Raw genomic sequence first — 19,266 nt, 5'->3', positions numbered from 1 at the left:
ACTGAGAGCTTCTAATGAGCAGCGTACTGCTCAACCTCACAAGTACTCTTATACAGAGCTGACAGCTGTCATCATAAGCATGCTCCCTTACGATGATCTACAGAAGAAGTCGCGTGTCTCCCGCGGATTTCGGAAGTGATTCAGCTATCTGATAGTAAGCTTCGGGATTTGAAGACCTGTGGAAGACGGTAGTGACCTAAAATTTCCCTTTGTGAAGTTGCGATGTCGGCTTGTCTATAGCAGGCAGTCGCTTCCATAATGTGTCCATGGAAACAAAACGGAGAGAGATGTCAGAAGCGTAAATTGAGAGCTCCAGGTAACGGTACCAAAGCTGTGTTCTGTCAACCTCACCTAGATGAGATTTGCGTGGTACTGACAGGTGAGGGGTGCGTCATGGCCACGAGACGCTAGTGCCCACGCTAATTTCGAAGTTACGTTGAGGGCAGGCGACCATGTACCCGAACCATCAACTTTGAAACAGCACAACAAAAGAACGCAAATACATCTCCCATTTCAGAGACGCGACTTACGTGTAGAATTCATCTGAATCATCAACGCAACCAAAACAAATCACAACAATGGCCTCGGAAGTAGTCAACAAGCTGCAGAACCTGGTCACAGGAGAGTCGAAGAGCGCCCGCAAGAAGAAGGGCAAGCAAGAGGGAGCTACCGCATTGCCCGCTGCGCCTGAGAAGACGTCATCCGAGGCTGGCGCAGGTGGATCCAACCCTGCCGGCAAGGCCAATGGAACCGAAAGCGACAACTCGTACCTCCGTGAGGTTCAGAAGTAAGTTGCAACCGCATTGTGGTTCAGGGACCGCATGCACGATTAGCAGGACTCACTTACTAAGACGCGTCTGTGCAGGAACATCCGCAACATCAACAAGAAACTGGTAAGCTAACAATCTCCCTCACCCCTCGAACCCCTGCTTACATGACATCTCCAGAGCGCAACTCAAAAGGTCGACTCCATAATCGCAGCGAATCCCGGCGTATCTCTCGACGACCTCCTCGCCTCCAAGAAGATCAATGCCGACCAGAAAGCTCAAGCTGAGAGGAAACCCGGTCTTCAGGCTCAGCTTGCGCAGTACGAGGAGCAATACACCAACTACAAGAAGTACGGCGATGAGCTCGAGGCCAAGTTCGCAAAGGAGAAGGAGGTCCTGTCCAAGTCACACTCGTCCGAGCTGGAGACATTGAGGGGAACGATCAAGGCCGAGGCAGCGCTGGAGCAGCAGAAGATTGTCAAAGAGAAGTTGTTGACACTGTCTCGCTTCTTGAGGGCCGCGGCTGCTCGTCGTCAACTTGAGGATGACGACTCCGACCTGACAAAGGCTTTTGAGGGCGCTCTGCTTCAGGTCTATGGAGGAGACGCCGGCGCTGTCATGGCTGCAGAGAAGTTGATTGAGGGTGCGGAAGAGGGAGTACCATCCACCGAGGGAGTGGTACTCAGCGTCACCTGTAGGCTCACCATTATATTGAATGCGTCGCCTTAGACTGACTTTCTACAGATTCCCAGGTCAAGCAAGCAGCACTCGACGAAGCCCCGTTCGCCGCTGAAGAAGCTTGGGTTGACGACGTCGCGCAGTCTCAAGCAGCTGCTCCCGAGGCACAGGCTGGCTCCGACCCAACCATCACCAACGCTGGTCTTACTGAGATCGACGCTGGCGCAAAGCCTGTTACCGAAACCACCGAGACCGCATCAGCTGCCCCGGCGGCTTCTGGCATTGGAATGGAGTCAGCAAACGCTGCTGCAGAGGCACAATGGGACAAGCAACCGACCGGCGCTGATGACCCATTGACTGAGTCCTTCGAGATGGTACCGCGAGACCCCGCCGAGACCGAGACACCACACGTCGCTGCTGCCGTAACCAGCACCCAGAGCTGGGCCGACGATACCCCCGAGCCGAGCGCGGCACCCACCGCTCCTGCGTCCGGTAACGATGGCTTCTCCGAGGTTCACCACAACCGTGGCGGCCGGGGACGTGGTGGTCACCCAGGTGGTGAGCGAGGCGGATACCGTGGCAGGGGCCGAGGCGGTCCCAGGGGAGAGTTCCGCGGTCGTGGACGTGGCGGCCGTGGAGACTTCAGGGGTGGGCGTGGCGGTTTCCGCGGCGCTCCTCGTGGAGAATCCTCGTAAAGTCGATGAACCATTCCTGCAAAACGACTCGCACATTTGGGGAAGACTAGTTGCGTGAGCAGCTTTGATACCTTGTTTGGAGCATCTGAGCAGATGAAATAACGAAAGAGCTGGGAAGACAAACGTACAGCCCATTGTGTTTAGTAGCATAGCATCGGTGCATAGGATCAACATTTTCTCGGGTATGGGACGGCTGTACTATATTCTGGGTTATGATCTGGCGCTTAACGAATGGCCTGTACAATATGATTTCTTGCTTCAAGTGACTGTCATCGTCCTTTGTCGATTCTGTGATTTCAAGTTTGTAGTCATGTAGCTGGAGGTTGTTTGTTGGATCTGAACTAGGATAGGGTACTTGATGACACCCCTGATAGTAGCGGCCGCCGATCCGGAGAATTTCCATGGGGGGCGCGCTGGCTCGTCAGGTTTTCCGATTGGCGAGTGTTGGGTAGTACGAAGTGCCGGTGTGGAGTTGCAGCGCTCGCACTATGTGATGCACATCCCGTGCAAAAGTTCAAACATCATCTCATAGCTCGCACCGTCAGATTTGTGCATTGAGGGATGGTTTTCATCACAGCATCTAGATTGTTGCTTCCCCTTCAGAGTTAATACACAGAAGTCTTCAGGACCTGATGGCAGCACCCATCACCTCCTCTATGCAGAAAAGAGCCACCGCATAGTAAATCTAGCATAGTTTCGAGTAGATTCAATTTTAACAAAGTTGTGAAGGCATCCGGAGTTTACTATCGCAGTGAGCTGCCAACAACCGGCACCGCATGGTAAAGTCAGACAACAGTGACAAACTGCACTGCAACTGTGCAGTATATAGGCCTAGAAACAGGATGAGTACACAAGAAAGCTCTTCTCGAACCGCGGCAGCCGTATTGACTTATCGTGTTGTCGGTGAGGCGCGGCTCTATTCTTGCACATGGCGGCGTGATGCACGAACTAGCGGGTCACTGCAGCCGTTGAGACAGGTGCCAGTCAGAAAAGCTTAACCCCACAGATCCAGGAACCACGTTTCACGTCCGATCTAGTTGTAAATGTATCGTGTCTTTTCTGTGGTAGACTGGACGTCGAAGAGAAGCACAATCAGCCTTCCGAGAGGGTTGAAAATCGAGAACAGCCATCAGCATGCCCATGTGAGTTGGGTGAGTGTATCTGGCACTGCGGTGGTGTGTGGCTATCACATGGTGAACAGATGGAAAATATGGGGATCTGATAAGATGAGATCTGTAGATGTGGCCCTTGGATGACGTGCATGCCAGTCACCGCGCACCATACTTGGCGCGCTTTGCGCAGAGCAGTTGAATGACAACAACTTACAGCACACGCGATCCCTTTATGTAGATCAGGCTTTGTGTACCGCTTGAGGTGTCAGAATACATGCAGCTCTTCTGACGCTTTACCGGGGTGCTGTTGTCGCAAACTGCCCATCGTCAGGCGATAAGTGGCAGGGGTTGTTGCGCTTAACGCCTAGCGCAGACCCACGACCTGCAACCTCCTCATTCTCGCCTTCGCACCTCCCTCAGCATCATCCAGCGACTACGCCCCCCAGCACTTGCGATAACGCTTATCAACGACTCTGCAAGCTTCGCACGCCCACTGCGCTTGCTGCAAAATTGTTGCGGTACTAATACATCGACGCGCGCCCGCCCCGGCGGAGAAGCGACGCATGGCAGCAGCTCCACAGCCCCTCTGAGACATTCACGACTCGACAACTACTACCTTCACCATGGAGGCGCCCCCAGATGTCGTGCCTTCCGTTGAGGCGCCGCCCGCGACGCACGATGACTCCACCACGAAGCCAGCGCTGACGCCGCCTACGAGCGAAGACAACGACAAGCGATTCGAGAGGATGTCGTCCGAACTCTCTGAGCTAGACAGCGACGACGGCGAAGACATCGAACCAGACCATTACTTCGAGGGAGGAAAGATACCTGTGTTCAAGCCAGTAAGTAATCAAGTGCAGATAAACAACCCACGTAGGACGAGGAGCACACGCGCGCATGTTGTTATGACTATGACGCGCGGGCATAAACTACACAAGATACTAATTACCATCTGTACAGACAATGGACCAGTTTCGCAATTTCAAGCGCTTCATCGACAAGATCGACAAGCATGGAATGAAGTCGGGTATCGTTAAGGTTATTCCACCAGCGGAATGGTAAGTCTCGATTATGCGCCTGTTGTATGGCCTCCCAACTTAACTCATGACAGGCGCCAATCGCTCCCTGACCTTACCGAAGCCGTCAAGAGCATCAAAGTCAAAAACCCGATCACCCAAGAGTTTGCTGGACAGCACGGCATCTACACACAAGCCAACATCGAGAAACAACGATCGTACAACCTGCCGGAATGGAAAGCCGTGACGGACGAGCCACATCATCAGCCGCCAGCCAAGCGAGGCGAGCGCCGAAAGGCTGCTGCCGAACCCCCGTCTCGTACCCGCTCGTCGCGCGCCGCCCCTACAAATCGCGATGCCTCGCCTGCACCCAAGCGCGGACCTGGTCGCCCTTCTCGAAGGCGTCAGGTGAAGAAGGAGCCAGTCGAAGACGATGAAGACGAAGACAGCTCTCCCGAGGTCCCTCCCACACCCACATCACCCGGAAAGGAAGAGAAGAAGACACCAGCAACGAGGATCAAGAAGGAAGCGCGCGACACACCACCTGCTAGGGCACGCGGTCGGCAAGCCAAGACAGCCGACGAGAAGAAATCCGTCTCTTCTCGGCGTCTGAACAACCGCGGCGCAGTGGCCGATTACATCGACGAGGCTGCGTTTGAGGACTTCGACTACCACCTGGATGGCCTTGATGAGTACACCGTCGAGCGATGCAAAGAGCTAGAGGACAACTACTGGAAGACGATCAACTATGGCTCGCCTATGTATGGAGCCGACATGCCGGGTTCTCTGTTCGACGACTCCACCACCTCCTGGAACGTCGCGAAGCTACCCAACCTTCTGGATGTTCTTGGAACCAAGGTCCCTGGTGTCAACACGGCGTACCTCTACCTAGGCATGTGGAAAGCCACTTTTGCCTGGCACTTGGAGGACGTGGACCTTTACAGCATCAACTATATTCACTTTGGTGCCCCCAAGCAGTGGTACAGTATATCGCAAGAAGATGCTCGCCGCTTCGAAGCTGCCATGAAGACCATCTGGCCAAACGACGCAAAGCATTGCTCGCAATTCCTTCGCCATAAGACCTACCTAATCTCGCCTCAGCGACTGGAGAGGGACTTCAACATCAAGGTCAACCGCCTCGTCCACTATGAGGGCGAATTCGTCATCACATATCCTTATGGCTACCACTCCGGGTACAACATTGGCTACAACTGCGCAGAATCGGTCAACTTCGCAAACGAATCTTGGTTGAGCTATGGTCGGATCGCAAAGAAATGTCTCTGCGAATCTGACAGCGTTTGGGTTGACGTTAACGAGATCGAGCGCAAGCTACGAGGAGAGCCAACACCAGAGTACTATGAGGAGACTGATGACGAAGAAGACGACGATGACGGCGCTGATCGTCTGCCCAGTCCTCCAGCCAGTGTCGCTGGCAAAACCAAAGGAAAGCCAGGCCGTAAGCCAGCCGGCAACAAGAGGAAGCGCGGCAAAGAGGATCCCAAAGAGACGTCTCGACCAAAGAAGCTCAAGCGCATTCGTATCCGTATCAGGATTCCAGGTCGAGGTATGCCCTGCATTCTCTGCCCTAACGATGTGGAGTACGACGATCTGCTGCCGACCGACAATGGCATGAAGGCTCACCGAATCTGCGCGGACTATACGCCTGAGACTTACATTGTCAACAAGGGCGATGTCGAGACCGTGTGCAATGTGGCCAACATCGGCAAGGACCGCTTGGAGCTCAAGTGCAACTACTGCCGATCTAAGCGCGGCGCCGTCTTCCAGTGTTCGCAGAAGAAGTGTACTAGGGCCTTCCATGCTACCTGTGCGGTGGCTGCAGGTGTCCAGGTTGACCTTGGTCCTATGCCTACCTTCGACGAAGAAGGCACAGAATACTTCTACGATGGCTACGACTTCCGATGCCGTTTCCATCGGCCAAAGAAGCGCAACAACAAGACCGTCGATGTTGAAGCACTGGAGAAGGACAAGTTTGTCTTGGCCTATGGCAAGACTCTCAAACCCAAGGATGTCATCCAGTTCCAGTACGTGGGTGGCGAAATGTACCAGATCTACGGTGCACAGGTCGTGGAAAACAGACCTGGTGAGCAGGCTGTCCTGGTAGATGTATTGCCTGATGGTGATAGAGTTGAAGTCGAGTGGAAGTACATACTCAAGCTTCATCCGGACGAATCGCAGCGACTGAAGCCTTCGGCAAATGCTAAGCCACTTCCTGAGCATCTCAAGGAGAGCGATGCATCCCTTGACATCACGAACCGCACTGACGGTGTACCTGAGATGGGCGATCCTTTCCACGACCCCAACTCTGAGCACAAGTGGGCTGAATGGTATACTGCTCCTGAGGTTACTCGGAGAGTGGCTAGAGTCGATCTGAGCAAGGAGGATCGGCTTTGGTACTACCTTGGAAAGCCTTCAACCGAGGCTAGGCCACAGTACACTGAGGACCCTGCAAAGCCTAGGAACAACCCCAGGAGCAACTTCCTCGAAACCGTCAAGCCTCCTCCCCCGCCAGTACCAACCTTCCATCGTACTTCGTACCCAGCCTCCTATCCAATCAAACCGGCACCCATCGCAGTACCTCCGCGCACACCAATGCAATATCAAACACCAGATGGTCGGCCGTACAATTACAAGCCGAAGGAGTTGGCGATGTCGTCTTACAGGTCGCCGGTCTACAACCCTGATACTCGCAAGAATCCCAACTCGCCAGTGGCGCATCAACCCAATGTCAGCTATGATCATCGCTTGCCCGCAGGACAACAAGGACAGCAGCCATACCAAGGCTACCACACTCATCGGTCACCGCACCCTTCACAACAGCAACAGCAGTATCAGCCATATGTGCCACCACAGAGCTACTCTAATGCGTCCTGGAAAACACAGTCGGCAACGCCTTTGCTCAATGGAATTGACAAGTATGCGCAACCGACACAGAATAGCGCCCTACCGCCATACCCATACTCTCAGAGTCCTCGTCAGTTGCCACCTTCACCATACTCACCAGGCGCGGGACATATTGCTGCTTCACCTTATGGCCCACTAAGCCATCAAAGTCAGGCACCACCACACGGTCGCGCGTCGATCTCAAACATGCTGAGCAACCCTACTGGGACTCCCAAACCTCCAATGTACGCCGTCACACCCTCCTCTGAAATCATCTATGCTGCCCAATCCCCCACTGAGTATTTATCTTACGTCATGAATTATCCCTACCTCAGAAATTGTTATTTGCGGAGGACAAAAACTTACATATCACCCTATAGTCTGGACGGTGGAATTGCACCCGAATGGATGCCAAAGCAGGCTACGCCGAGAACCAGTGGTACACCTACTTCCATCGCACCAAGGCCTATCGCGTCACACGGAGCCGCGCCTTCTCCAGGATACTACGGACCGCCACCGCCAACGGGCCTCCCTGCACCAAGGCCATCCGCACAGTTCCAGTCTTCAGATGCTTTTCAACGGGAAATGGCAAGGACGACGCAGACTCCCGAGGCGCCAAAGTGGGAACAGATGCTTAAGCAGCTCGCTACATCGACAGGCCCTACGGGTACGCCATCCATGACTGCGCACTCGCCACAGGCACCTCAACCTCGCTACCCTCCCTCGGGGCCCCGCTCCAGTCTATCGTACGACCTTCCTAGGAGCATGCAAGCTTCGCAAATTCAAACCCCACCAGGACCGCCACCACGCGAGCCACAACGACCGACACCTAGCCCTATCAGTGACGACGGCAAAGGCGGTCTTGTAGCTGTATCAAGGGACCAGAAGCCAGTGCTCCCGCCTCTGCAGCCTACGACGAATGTCCACGGAGCTGAGACATGGCGCTACTCGTCTTAACGGTATGTGGACGATGTATTGGGGCGTTCGGTGGAACTAGTGTATTGTAACGACATGTATGACTAGAGGGTGACTTTCGGCGTTTTCAATGGGTCATAGCATGGATTGCCTGTGCAAACCTTCCATACGGCATTACCATCGGATGAGAATACAGTGATGGTTTTTATCTGTTCAACAGTTTTAATCTTGGATCTCGATGTGTGCAAAAATGTTGTTTAGCAAACGCTGTGCATAGGCGTGTTACATGCTTCACACCTTGACAGATGAACACCGGGTCTCCGGTAGGAAGCGAGCCTTGGCCAGCTGTACCGTCGCTTTAGCCGTTGCTTGTTTTCGGTTGCCGGCTGCTAAAGTTTCTTGGCCCGAAATGAAGGCCCGTGTGGCATGGAAGCGACATTGAAACGCATAGAGAGCAGAGACCCACCCGGACAACATAAAACACCAGTGGAGTTTCTCCGGGCGGCATTGATTGAGGCGCAGAAACAGGTACTGACGTTCAGGCACCTATGGAGGCAGGATTCTGTCGCGAAGTTGGTTGCGATGCAGTGTCATCTGCCAAGGGTGTGTAGGAGGGTTCGGTGGAGTATTCAGGTCTCAGTACCTGGTCTCGATCGAAAGAGCAAATACGGTGCACACCGTAGTTCGTATGAATCAAGACGTTGGTACCAAGCGCCTGGAACTGTCATGCCTAGTGGAGGCGCGCGCTGTCCTTGACCCACTTTCAGGGGGGCATGGCATGAAACGATGAAAGTCGGAAGCGACCATACGGAGATAAGGGCGCTGAGGCTACGATCGGACCTACGGATGTATAGCTCGGTTTGCTGCAGATTAATGAATGTGAGGAGTAGAGCGCGGTCTGCCGGTTTGCCGTGGTTGCGTTTATGCCGCTGGGTGGTGGGAGATTTGGTGACGCGTAGATGTCGTTCCTGAGGCGCTGGGTCTAAGCGAGTCGAGATGGTTCTAGTGTGCAGCGGGCGGGAAGAGTCGTTGATTCTCGGCGCCCAAGCTCTTTGCACCATCATCAAGTACACAACATGGTATCACAACTAAAGAATGAAGAGTTATTGTAAGAGCATAATGCGCGTACGGGAATTCGGCCGCAGAGATTGTACAGCCACTGCATCCAAACACCGGTGCAATGACGTGCTAGCTGTATCTGGCGTCTATTCAATGTTCAACCCCTCTTGCGTTTCGCTTTGACATGTTCCTTGCGTCGATCAGGAACACCTGGCCGGGGACTGCTCAGTATACTCTGTTTACCGCCAGGATCAGAAGCCACACCATGAAACAAGCACCGCCATGACAAGTGACAAGCCCACCTTGCGAACATCGAGCACCCCAGCTCCACAGCCCTGAAGCATTGTACGCGGAAACGGTTCCCTTTCTGTCAGCTCCACTCCTTTCATTTGACACATGCACAGCGATGCGCTATTTCCGACATGGCAGCATCTGAGTATAAGAGTACCTCTCGCCCAGCGTGTAGAGATTCCTCACCACCACAGTCATTCAGTCAGTCGACATTCGCTCTCTTCACCTTCGTTCACTTTTTCACGCTTGAAGCGCCTCACATTCTTTACTATCTTCGTTGATCTCGAAGTACCTTTTTGAACACCAACCCTTTCGTCCAAACCAGACTTTCCAACACCCAACACTACAATGCCTTCCAAGATTCAAGCCGCTGCCATCCTTGGCGCCTTTGCTGCCTCCGTCAGCGCCCACGGTCACCTTTCTGCCATCAAGGTTGACGGCAAGGACTTCACTGCCTACGACCCGTCTTTCCAGTACCAGACCCCCTCCCCCGAAGTCATTGAGTGGTCCTGCCCGGAGTGCCTCGACAACGGTTTCGTCGACCCGTCCATGTACGACGATGCCACCAAGATTGCCTGCCACAAGGACGCCACTGCTGGCGCAAAGGTTGCTACTGTCGCCGCTGGTGGCAAGCTCGACATCTCGTGGACCACCTGGCCCGAGTCCCACGTCGGCCCCGTCATCGACTACCTTGCCAAGGTTGACGATGCCACCAAGGCCAAGTCTACCGACCTTGAGTTCTTCAAGATCGATGCCGCTGGCTTCGAGGACGGCAAGTGGGCTTCTGACAAGCTCATCGCCAACAACAACACCTGGACCGTGACCGTCCCCGACAGCATTGCCCCTGGTCAATACGTCCTCCGTCACGAGATCATTGCTCTCCACTCCGCTGCCCAGGAGAACGGTGCCCAGAACTACCCCAAGTGCATCAACATCGAGGTTACCGGCTCCGGTACCGCTACCCCCAAGGGTACTCCGGCTAACAAGCTCTACACTGCCACCGACCCTGGCATCAAGGTCAGCGTCTACGGCGGTGACATGTCCAGCTACGAGATGCCCGGTCCCGCTCTATTCGACGGTGCCAGCTCCGGCTCCGGCTCTGACAACGCCTCCGCGCCCAAGCCTTCTGCCTCTGCTCCTGCATCGGCTTCTCCTGCTGCCTCGTCTGCCCCTGCTGCTACCAGCTCGGCTGCTGCCGCCGCTGTCTCTACTCCTGCTGCCTCTGCTCCCGCCCCTGCCCAGACCGGCAGCGCCAGCCTCGACAAGGAGTTCACCCTCGACACCTTCATCTCCTGGCTCGAGGAGAAGGCTGGCTCTTCCAGCCAGAAGGTTCGCCGCCACCCCCGCGCTTTCCGCGTCTAAGTTCGTGGTGCGATGACAATTGGAGGAAACGTGATGGAGAAATCCTGGAAGATGGATGATGGAAAGTAACACTTTGGTGTTCTTCACTTCTTGTACCTACTTGCTTTGAATCGCTTTGGTTCATTGCTTCTTTGACTGAATGATATGTGTTGCACATTCGACTACTATTCTCTTTGCGTGCAAATACTTCCAGTGCGTATGGTTTTGAGAGCGTTGGTGATCATCTCGTCCCTGGTACTAATGTTAGCCGACAAGGCGATCTTGATGCTACATTCGCGGAAGCAACAACAACAAAGCGAATTATTGCTTGTATACTGAATGGGAGCGTAAGGGGCACTTGAATGTGTCTGAGATGTGAGCCGGCGTTACCCCGCCTGCTAGCATCTCTTCACTTGAAGCCGCCCCACTTGTACATTTGCAAAACGCCCGTCCGGAGGCGTGCCATGTGACACAAAACACATGAGATCTCAGATTTGAGGATTTGTCATCAAACAGATTATCCGGTATAGTCCATCGGCTAGGATATCTCGCTTTCACCGAGAAGAGCCGGGTTCGGTAAGCTAAACTCACAACACCACAGTTCGAGTCCCTATACTAACAATCGACGAGATTCCCGGTACCGGAATGGGTTAAAGCCTTTATTTTTGCCATATATTCAGTGTAATGCGGCAGGAATAGATGTTTCAGCTGTGTTGAAGCTTTTTTGTTTTTTTAACTTGCAAACTTCAGTCGTGTCTGACTTCCGTATTTTGGAGCATCTACTCGCGCTGCATGCAAAGGTGAATACACTAGGCTTGTTAGTGCATACTCTATTACTCTTCTTCTGCATTCGTTGGTGTGGTACCTGCTCTCTTGTTTGGCTCTTCTTTGTTGCGAGGCGCGAAGTATGGCCTCCGCCCTGATACAGATTGTACGTGCTTCTGACGCTCAGTACAAGTAAGATCAATATTATCTCAGCACTGGAGTGAGGTCGGATTAAGAGCGCATAAATTGCACTCGCAACAAGATATTCTAGTATTGACATCTGTGGGTCTTCTCGTATCGTCAGCCCTTTTTGTCACTGTGTCGCGCGATAGCCTACCACTTCGTGTGGGTCTACTTTAGTAGAGTTATCTGCAGTGCGACAGCAAGAAGACGTGAATCTAGGTCACATTAGACGTCTACAAAGATGAATGTCTTGACCGATCATATTACATAGCCTAGGTTGAGGTATACGTTGACTTTTATGCGGAGAGACTACACATGTGTAGCATTGCGAACACCTCCAGGGTGATTATTTTCTGTCATACTTATCAAAGGCGGGTATACATACACATGCTAAATCCTGCTACTGAACATGAGTATTAAGTGTTCTTCTAGTTCTGCTCGTCTTCCGCTTTCTTCTGATTCTCAGCCTGCTGCAAGTCAAACGCCTTGACCTTGACCTTCTGGGCCTGAGTCCACTTGGCCTGCTGCTCCCTCTGCTTTCTCTTGCTCTCATGGCCGTTGGATCCCCTTGTGCGATCTTCAGATCGCGGAGGGCTCTCGACCGGCGCCCTGACTCTAGGGACTTGCTCGGTGCCTTCTTCGTAGTCGACTTCTTGTTCTTGTCGACCGCATCGTTGGATGGTTTCTTCTCATCCATGGCATCGACCTTCGCCTTCTGTGCGGCGTGCCAATCACGACTTGTCTGGCGTTTCTTCTCTAGCCTCTCTTTGGCCATGTCGTCATCAGTGGCGAGCTTCGTCTGGAACACCTTGTAGATCTGGCGATCGTACCCTTCCTTGGATAGGCCGGCCTTGACGCCCGTCACTTTGGTCCTCTTCCTTGGAGGTCCCTCTTCTTCGTCGTCGTCGTCTTCTTCGATCAGCGCGGTCTTGTCCCACATACGCTCCATCGCCTTTTCAAACGTAGCTGCCCTTGGCCCATACTGCGCAACCATCTCGGCGCTCTGGAAGAATTTCCGACAATATTTACCGGCGACGGTGTGCACCTTGTAGATGAGCGCGATCTTCGAAATCTCTGCAACGGTAGATGACCGACCTTGAAGCCAGTCGCGGAGGCACTCGAAGCCAGATGGAGTTCGTGGCCACGTCAGCGCTGTCCTCAGCTCTGTCTCGTCGCCATCACCGTCGAGGAAGTCGGCAAAGACGCGCAGTGGAACGAGCTGTCCAGTCGAGTGCTGGTGCCATGTCTGCGTGGTGGACAGAAAGGCGGGGAGAGAGACCGGCCGACCAAAGTAGACCATTGTCAGGTCCACAAGGCGCTCTCGGAGGGCTTGCCGATGTTGGGCCTTCGTGGTAACGTGGGCTCGATACCTCTTGAAGCACTCCGGGTGGTTGATGTAGAGGACGATGCGGCTTAGCTTCCCGTGAACGTCGCGTTCTAGCCATGCGATCCGTCATATGCCTACGAGTTTGACCTCGGTCGCATTGATATTGTTGAGCTTGATATATTGGTCGTACAATACTTGTGGGAATCTACCGGACACGAGGACCACTCTCGCTGTAGACAACGATATGGGCCTATGTGGTGACATATGCGCGATACCTCTTCATTAGCTCTGGATGTGGGAGCATAGCATCTCATGAAAGATTTTTTTTGAATGGGTCTGGAGACTACATCGAGATGATAATATGCAAAGTGTGTGACCCAAAGTCGATGTAGGCTCCAGGCTGTTTAGTGTTTTTTCTTGATTGACGTAGTAGCGGAAATGCGATGCGACATAGTTCGCCGTCTGTGTTATTCGCCAGTCATACCATGCGACCTGACACGGCTTAACATGGTTTGCTGCGCGCTGGTCTAACCAGAGGGGCGGGTGTTTTATGTACGGAGCTTGCTCAACGGCATCCGGAAACCAGCGATCCATAGCAGGGTCGGTCCTCGGCCAAGTCTTCGTCTCGCTGTCGTCACAATGCCCATGGATGGTAAAGGGTGTCACGGGCTCCGCCTTGGCCGTCTGAAGCAACTCGGCAATCTCAGGATGGTGAGGAGAGAGGCGAGGCAACAGCTCATCGATGTCGTCAATTACGTTCTGTGTGGTCGCTGCAGTATGAAGTCAGTATACATGTCTCATGCACTTCGCGCAGCCAGAACTTACCGTATGGGTTGAAGAGTCTCGCCTCTGATATCTTGACATCAGTCTTTTCCAGCTTCTTGAGCTCTTGCGCGTGGCGTTTCCCTGCGAATGCCATTGTGATGGCGGGGTGGGGGACGAGGTTCTGATGGCGGAGAGAGGGATGCTGATGGCGGCAGGGTGCTGAGAGCGGCCGCGGTGTTTCGATGGCGGCAATACTGGTGACAAGCAAACTGAAGGGATTGAGCGAGCTACCCAGGTCAGATCTGAAATCCCAGTGTGCGAGACGCGAAGCTTACCACGTTTGGGTTGTTGTTGACTCGCTTCGAGGAAGGGGAAGGAGCAGCCCACCACCACCCCGCGCGACAGACCATCCAGAAGGCCGTATAATGCACATGGAACAGATCATGTATCCCGATCAGAGCGAGTGTGGCATGGAAGTGGTTGTACGTCGTCAACGCCATGAGCAGCGTGTCCTAGTAGGGCATGGCCATCTACTCCAACCTCCTCAAATCGTCCTTCTGCAGAGCCGCCACAATGTCCACCTTCTTCTTGGGGATGGGCCGTGGAAGCCCACGTGAGCGATACTCATCACGAACCATGTCTCGGGACTGACCTGCGTATGCATCTTCTGTCTCTTCATGGCCGCGGCCTTCTTCCTCCATCTCTGTGCGTCGACCGTCTTCCTCAATCTCTGTGCGTCGGCTATCTTCCTCAACATCTGCTGGTCGACCATCTTCCTCAGCCCCCTTCTCTGCCTCTTTCTCTTGCTCTGCGAAATAGCATAGGTGGTACTCGTCGTACGATTGCGATCGCGAAGAAAACATGAAGCCAACAAGACTATGCTACGCAGAGTTAGTGCGTGGCTTGTACAGACGGCGAATACAACATACCTCCAAGTTCTCGCGCAACACATGGTCCAGGGTAGCCATGGTCTTTTCTCGGGCCTTCCACCGGCTGCAATGGTAGTCGCACATGAGCCAGCCACTGCTTGGGGTGTCGTGCTGGATCAGAACAGCTTTGCATCGAGGAAGGGTTGTCAATAGCGCGAGCGCAGACTTGAACTCTTTCGTACCCGACATTGCTGACTGAGAAGGTATCGCCATCGGCTGCGGCTGCGGCGCCTTGATGTACCTGGTAGAAAAAAGCGGTTCTCGGGACCTTGAGGCATAGTGTGGTGATGTGGTCGCTCCACCGCTCGAACTTTGCAAGTGACACTGCGCGCGCAGGAAAGTTGGCGTCAAGCTACGGAAACAGAGTCAGCATATGCTTGTGTCCCCCCTCCATCTGGGACTCACCTGGAGGGAAGCGGTAGTCGGATCGACAACGTTGTAGAAGCTGTCTTTGCATCTGCCCACGAGCTCCTTTTTACACGTCTGCCGGAGTGAGCGAGTGTCGCAGCATGCAAGGTGGCGTAGAATTATGCCGAATGTCTCGACTATAACTCCCGCCAGACATGCACGAGGAGCCGACTGTGCTTTCTTCTGAGGTGGCTGGCGACGGTCGCGGCGGTGGAGGTTACGCGAGATCATTATGTCTAACCTACACATGCGAGCCTGCAGCATGGCAGTGATGCTGCTGGTGCTGTGCTTGTTGATATGCGTTAACATCCCAGTGACCAGCTTGCGCGCCCCGCCGACGAGGCGTTGTAGCAGGAAGTTCAGAATGCCTGCGCTAAGGGCAAAGAGCGTGGGAACGATCTCAAAGACGCGACAGGAGTTGGCGACGCGGAAGCCTGGAAGACCGCGCAGGATTGCAACGAGCCAGTTGCAATATCCCCTGTATATGCAGGCAACGACGAATAGGAGGCGCTTGTTGTTATCGTTCGCGGTCGTGAGGAGGGTCGCGATCTGCTGGTCGTGATCAACGAGAGACGTGATGGAGGTCGTGCGTGAACTTCCATCGTGGCTAAATCTATGTCTCATATGTGGCGCCAGCTTGACGGGAAGCCGTATACAAGCCATCCATTGTTCACGACAAGGCTATACAGGCTCGCTATAGCGTCGGTTCCTCTCGTCTATGGCTTCTTCGCTTCCCGGCAATGGCGGGCTCATAAGAAAGGCAGGCGTGACCGGCGTCGGTAACTCCGTCAAGTATATGTTGGTCATCTTTGTTCCAACGAACGTAGTCCTCGCGGTGCTCGGAGTTACTGGCTCGAAGCCCTTCCACAACTTGGCTTGCCTGTACTGCTTTACTGGTGGTGAACGGCGAAGTCTCCATGCGCGGTGGAGTAAGAGTACTGTAATGAGCACAAGTATGGTGCAGACGATACCAATACCGACGCCAATTCCGATGGCAGCTGGTGTAGAGAGCGAGCGGTCGTTTTCCGAATGGTACATTGCCGATGATGTTGAGGATTCTCGAGCGCTGTCAAGGCTTAGTGAAGGTGTGTAGGCGGCTGGGCTCGTAACGACTTTTCGGATAGTCATAACTGCGTTGATTGTACTCAGTCTGACAGGCGCAGTAAAGGTACACAGGATGAAGTCATTGAAAGAATTACCTAGATAGCCTCACCCAGCGTTTGCAAACAATGAGCGGTTATGATTCTCTCACGTCTCCATTCGGAAGGCTGAGCACTAAGTTCTTTTCATATGCAACTAAGCGCCTCCTAGTGGATCTTAGATGATCACAGCCTTCGTAGCCTACATGTGGACGTCGAATGTGACTTGGTAGAACCACATGAACCTTTGACCCTAGATATGAGATACAGCAAATGCTTTCGAGGGTGCTCGCATACGAACCATCGCACTTGCTTAGAGTTCAGCGATTGTTCCGGAAGGTGTCACATCGGTCCATCACTGTAGCTGCACACATCCTAAGAAAACTGATGGGGTCGAAAGTGCTCTAGAGATGCAAATAAGAGGCGTCGTGCAGGAGTCCTAATGTGGTAGCGTTTAGACGAAAAGGGTAGGGACGAGCGAGAAGAGCACCCATCAAAGACGAGATGTGAGCCTGTTCTGTTCCCAAGGGCGCTTGAGGCGAAACGCGCAATGCCCATTCGATGTCGGTGTGATGCGCTGTCACACGTGCTGTTGGTGTTCAGCCTCAGCGGCTACGAGGACACCATCAGCACTGTCAGGCACTCCACGCATGGAGAGAAGAGCGATTTGGCGATTTTCTAGCTGAACATCATGAAGGGGAGAATACGGCGACTGAACAAAGACGGAAATGGACGTAGTATGGAGCGCGTGGTGTGGTGGTGTGATCATCGGTCAAGTCCAGCCGGGAATATTCTTCGTGGGGTAAAGCCGCCGAATGGGAACGTCGTGCGCTAAGCCGCGATGCGCATAGCCTTCCCATTCGCCGGCAGCACGTCTACATAGTAAGCTTGACGACGAAATGACAGCTGTAGGTCGGTCTAGCATTCTCACGAAGACTGCGGCAGCTGTCAGCTTAGCGGCTGCAACGCTTCAGATCAACCGCGCCTGTAGAAATACAGCAAATGCACATGCATTGATATGTGCCCCGTACTCTGAGTACAATGCAGTAGAGCGTCTCCATGCAAGAGAGCTCCACGTGTTCCCTGGATGCACAATCTCGTGGCATGCAACCTGCTAAGGCATTTCTGATTTCAAGAAGCAAGCCTCGTGGGGGCCAAGAAAGTGCTTTTAATTATGATGCAAAGAGCGGCAGAGGTGTCGACGTCTGGTGGGAAATTGCAGAGTGAGTCGACTCGGGACATGACTGAGACTTGAATCACGATGAACGAACACAAGTGACATCAAGAACGCGCGTCGGGAATAGGAGAGGACGATCAGAGATCAAGATGTTGGTGCAGAATGCCATGGCACGGGAGAGAATCCTGTGGGCTAGACTCACGGCAAAATCGGGCTTGGCGATATCCGCGACAGGGGACCCGAGTAAGGCTGCCAGGTACACCACCAATCTTGGTCAACGTCGCCAGCTAACGTCTGTCGAGCCACAATCCACCCAAGATTGCTCTTCGTCATGGTTCCAAGCTCGGTCTTCTTATTGACGTTCGCCCGGTTTCGGTGGAGCGGTTTGCGTCTCAGAAACTGCTTGCCTCGGCGTCCACGACGAAGCCGAGAATGACGACATGCATGTCTCATCACCTTCTTGGTACACAGAACATGCACCGAACTCCGGCCCCCAAACAACGCGTGGCGGGTTGCCTTGACAGCAGGTGGACCCGCGTGTACACTTACCTTGGTTCAAAATGCTGGAAGACGGGAGTTGGCAGCGTCGAGCTAGAGGAAGCGTGGTGCTGGTTGCTATAGCGGTCGCTGGTCGCACGCCGGTGAGCACCTGCATTTCAGGGTCATCAAGCTCGACGCTTCACTCGCGTCGCTGTAGCAGTAAGAAAGCTTGGCCAGACGACAAGTGCTGACTTGTTTCAGAGTGAATTGAGCACTGTAACGCTGGAAATAGCACCTGGCACGCCTTGCCATAGCCCGAATCGTCCCACGGGCAGCTGCAGAGACATGCATGGCTCCGCTGTCGATGAGACGGGGCGTTGCAGGCTGTGGCTTGGATGCAACGCCTCTGGCCCCAGTTAATCTCGTTACACGGCGGACAAATGTTCGTCAACAGACGTCATAGGCTCAAACACGCAGAGGCGGCCCCGGATCAAGCTTCACTCGAAAAAGCAGGAACGGCTGCCGATGACTGGGATGGGCTGCGATGGCTTTGCCGCATCTGGGCAAGGACACGGACAGTGCGCTCCTGTGTGGCGTCACTTGCCTCACTGGCCAGTTAATTGCGTGCATTACGTGGCTAAAAAAATGTGGAGGAGGCGCAAGCGAGCAAGGGCGGTGGCCGCTGTGTTTGTTGCTGGCTGCTGGGGCTATGGCGACATGCAAGCGCGCTAGTTGTTATGCACTCACCTGGTATAAGAGCTCCCCTCTCGCCCTGCCTTCTACTCCCCATCTACAGCTCAAACAATCTCCACATCAAACCAACTACACTCAACTCTTTACCCACCACCCAACCAACTCATTCACCCAAACCATCAACATGCGTTTCTCCACCATTGCCACCGCTGTCATCGCCGCCGGCGTTGCCAACGCCCAGGTCGACTCCATCATCTCCCAGATCACCTCTGCTGTAGGCGGCGTCCCTTCTGACCTCGCCTCCGTCGGTTCATCCATCGGCTCTGAGATCACTTCCGCCGCTGCCTCCATTACCAGCGCGGGCGGCTCTGCTGCTGCCTCCGGTGCTTCTTCCATCCAGAGCGCTGCCGACTCTGCCATCAGCAGCATCGCCTCCGAAGCCGAGAGCGCTACTGGCTCCGCTGCCAGCGCGGCCTCCTCTATCACCCAGTCGCTCGGATCTGCTGCCAGCTCTGCCGCCAGCGCTGCCGAGAGCGCCACCGGTACCGGTGCTGCCGACTCCAACAACGTCCCTGCTATGGGCGCTGTTGCTGGTGGTCTCCTTGCTCTTGCCGGTCTGTTGTAA

General features: G+C 54.0%; 6 protein-coding genes across 6 annotated transcripts; 4 read left to right on the top strand and 2 right to left on the bottom strand.

Annotated features, from left to right (window-relative positions):
• Window positions 1-578: 578 nt before the first annotated feature.
• On the top strand, window positions 579-2,140 carry J4E93_003741 (uncharacterized protein; the record flags this gene model as incomplete). Its single annotated transcript, XM_049341673.1, has 4 exons — window positions 579-787; window positions 866-893; window positions 948-1,461; window positions 1,512-2,140. 4 exons carry the CDS (start codon window positions 579-581, stop codon window positions 2,138-2,140), a joined length of 1,380 nt encoding a protein of 459 aa, XP_049201178.1.
• Window positions 2,141-3,875: 1,735 nt separating this feature from the next.
• On the top strand, window positions 3,876-8,126 carry J4E93_003740 (uncharacterized protein; the record flags this gene model as incomplete). The annotated part of the gene is made up of 4 exons (XM_049341672.1): window positions 3,876-4,094; window positions 4,213-4,310; window positions 4,364-7,201; window positions 7,550-8,126. The coding sequence occupies 4 exons, from the start codon at window positions 3,876-3,878 to the stop codon at window positions 8,124-8,126; spliced, it is 3,732 nt and encodes a 1,243-aa protein (XP_049201177.1).
• A 1,656-nt stretch (window positions 8,127-9,782) lies between these two features.
• Window positions 9,783-10,796, top strand: J4E93_003739 (uncharacterized protein; the record flags this gene model as incomplete). The annotated part of the gene is made up of 1 exon (XM_049341671.1): window positions 9,783-10,796. The coding sequence occupies one exon, from the start codon at window positions 9,783-9,785 to the stop codon at window positions 10,794-10,796; it is 1,014 nt and encodes a 337-aa protein (XP_049201176.1).
• A 1,327-nt stretch (window positions 10,797-12,123) lies between these two features.
• Window positions 12,124-13,969, bottom strand: J4E93_003738 (uncharacterized protein; the record flags this gene model as incomplete). Its single annotated transcript, XM_049341670.1, has 3 exons — window positions 12,124-13,135; window positions 13,535-13,820; window positions 13,876-13,969. The coding sequence occupies 3 exons, from the start codon at window positions 13,967-13,969 to the stop codon at window positions 12,124-12,126; spliced, it is 1,392 nt and encodes a 463-aa protein (XP_049201175.1).
• A 376-nt stretch (window positions 13,970-14,345) lies between these two features.
• On the bottom strand, window positions 14,346-14,933 carry J4E93_003737 (uncharacterized protein; the record flags this gene model as incomplete). The annotated part of the gene is made up of 2 exons (XM_049341669.1): window positions 14,346-14,696; window positions 14,745-14,933. 2 exons carry the CDS (start codon window positions 14,931-14,933, stop codon window positions 14,346-14,348), a joined length of 540 nt encoding a protein of 179 aa, XP_049201174.1.
• A 3,892-nt stretch (window positions 14,934-18,825) lies between these two features.
• Window positions 18,826-19,266, top strand: J4E93_003736 (uncharacterized protein; the record flags this gene model as incomplete). The annotated part of the gene is made up of 1 exon (XM_049341668.1): window positions 18,826-19,266. The coding sequence occupies one exon, from the start codon at window positions 18,826-18,828 to the stop codon at window positions 19,264-19,266; it is 441 nt and encodes a 146-aa protein (XP_049201173.1).

Source organism: Alternaria ventricosa (assembly GCF_023758065.1).
Source record: "Alternaria ventricosa strain BMP 2768 chromosome Unknown scaffold_5, whole genome shotgun sequence".
Taxonomy (NCBI): domain Eukaryota; kingdom Fungi; phylum Ascomycota; class Dothideomycetes; order Pleosporales; family Pleosporaceae; genus Alternaria; species Alternaria ventricosa.
The sequence above is the reverse complement of the archived record's forward strand: the minus strand, read 5'-3'. Positions and strand labels throughout refer to the sequence as shown.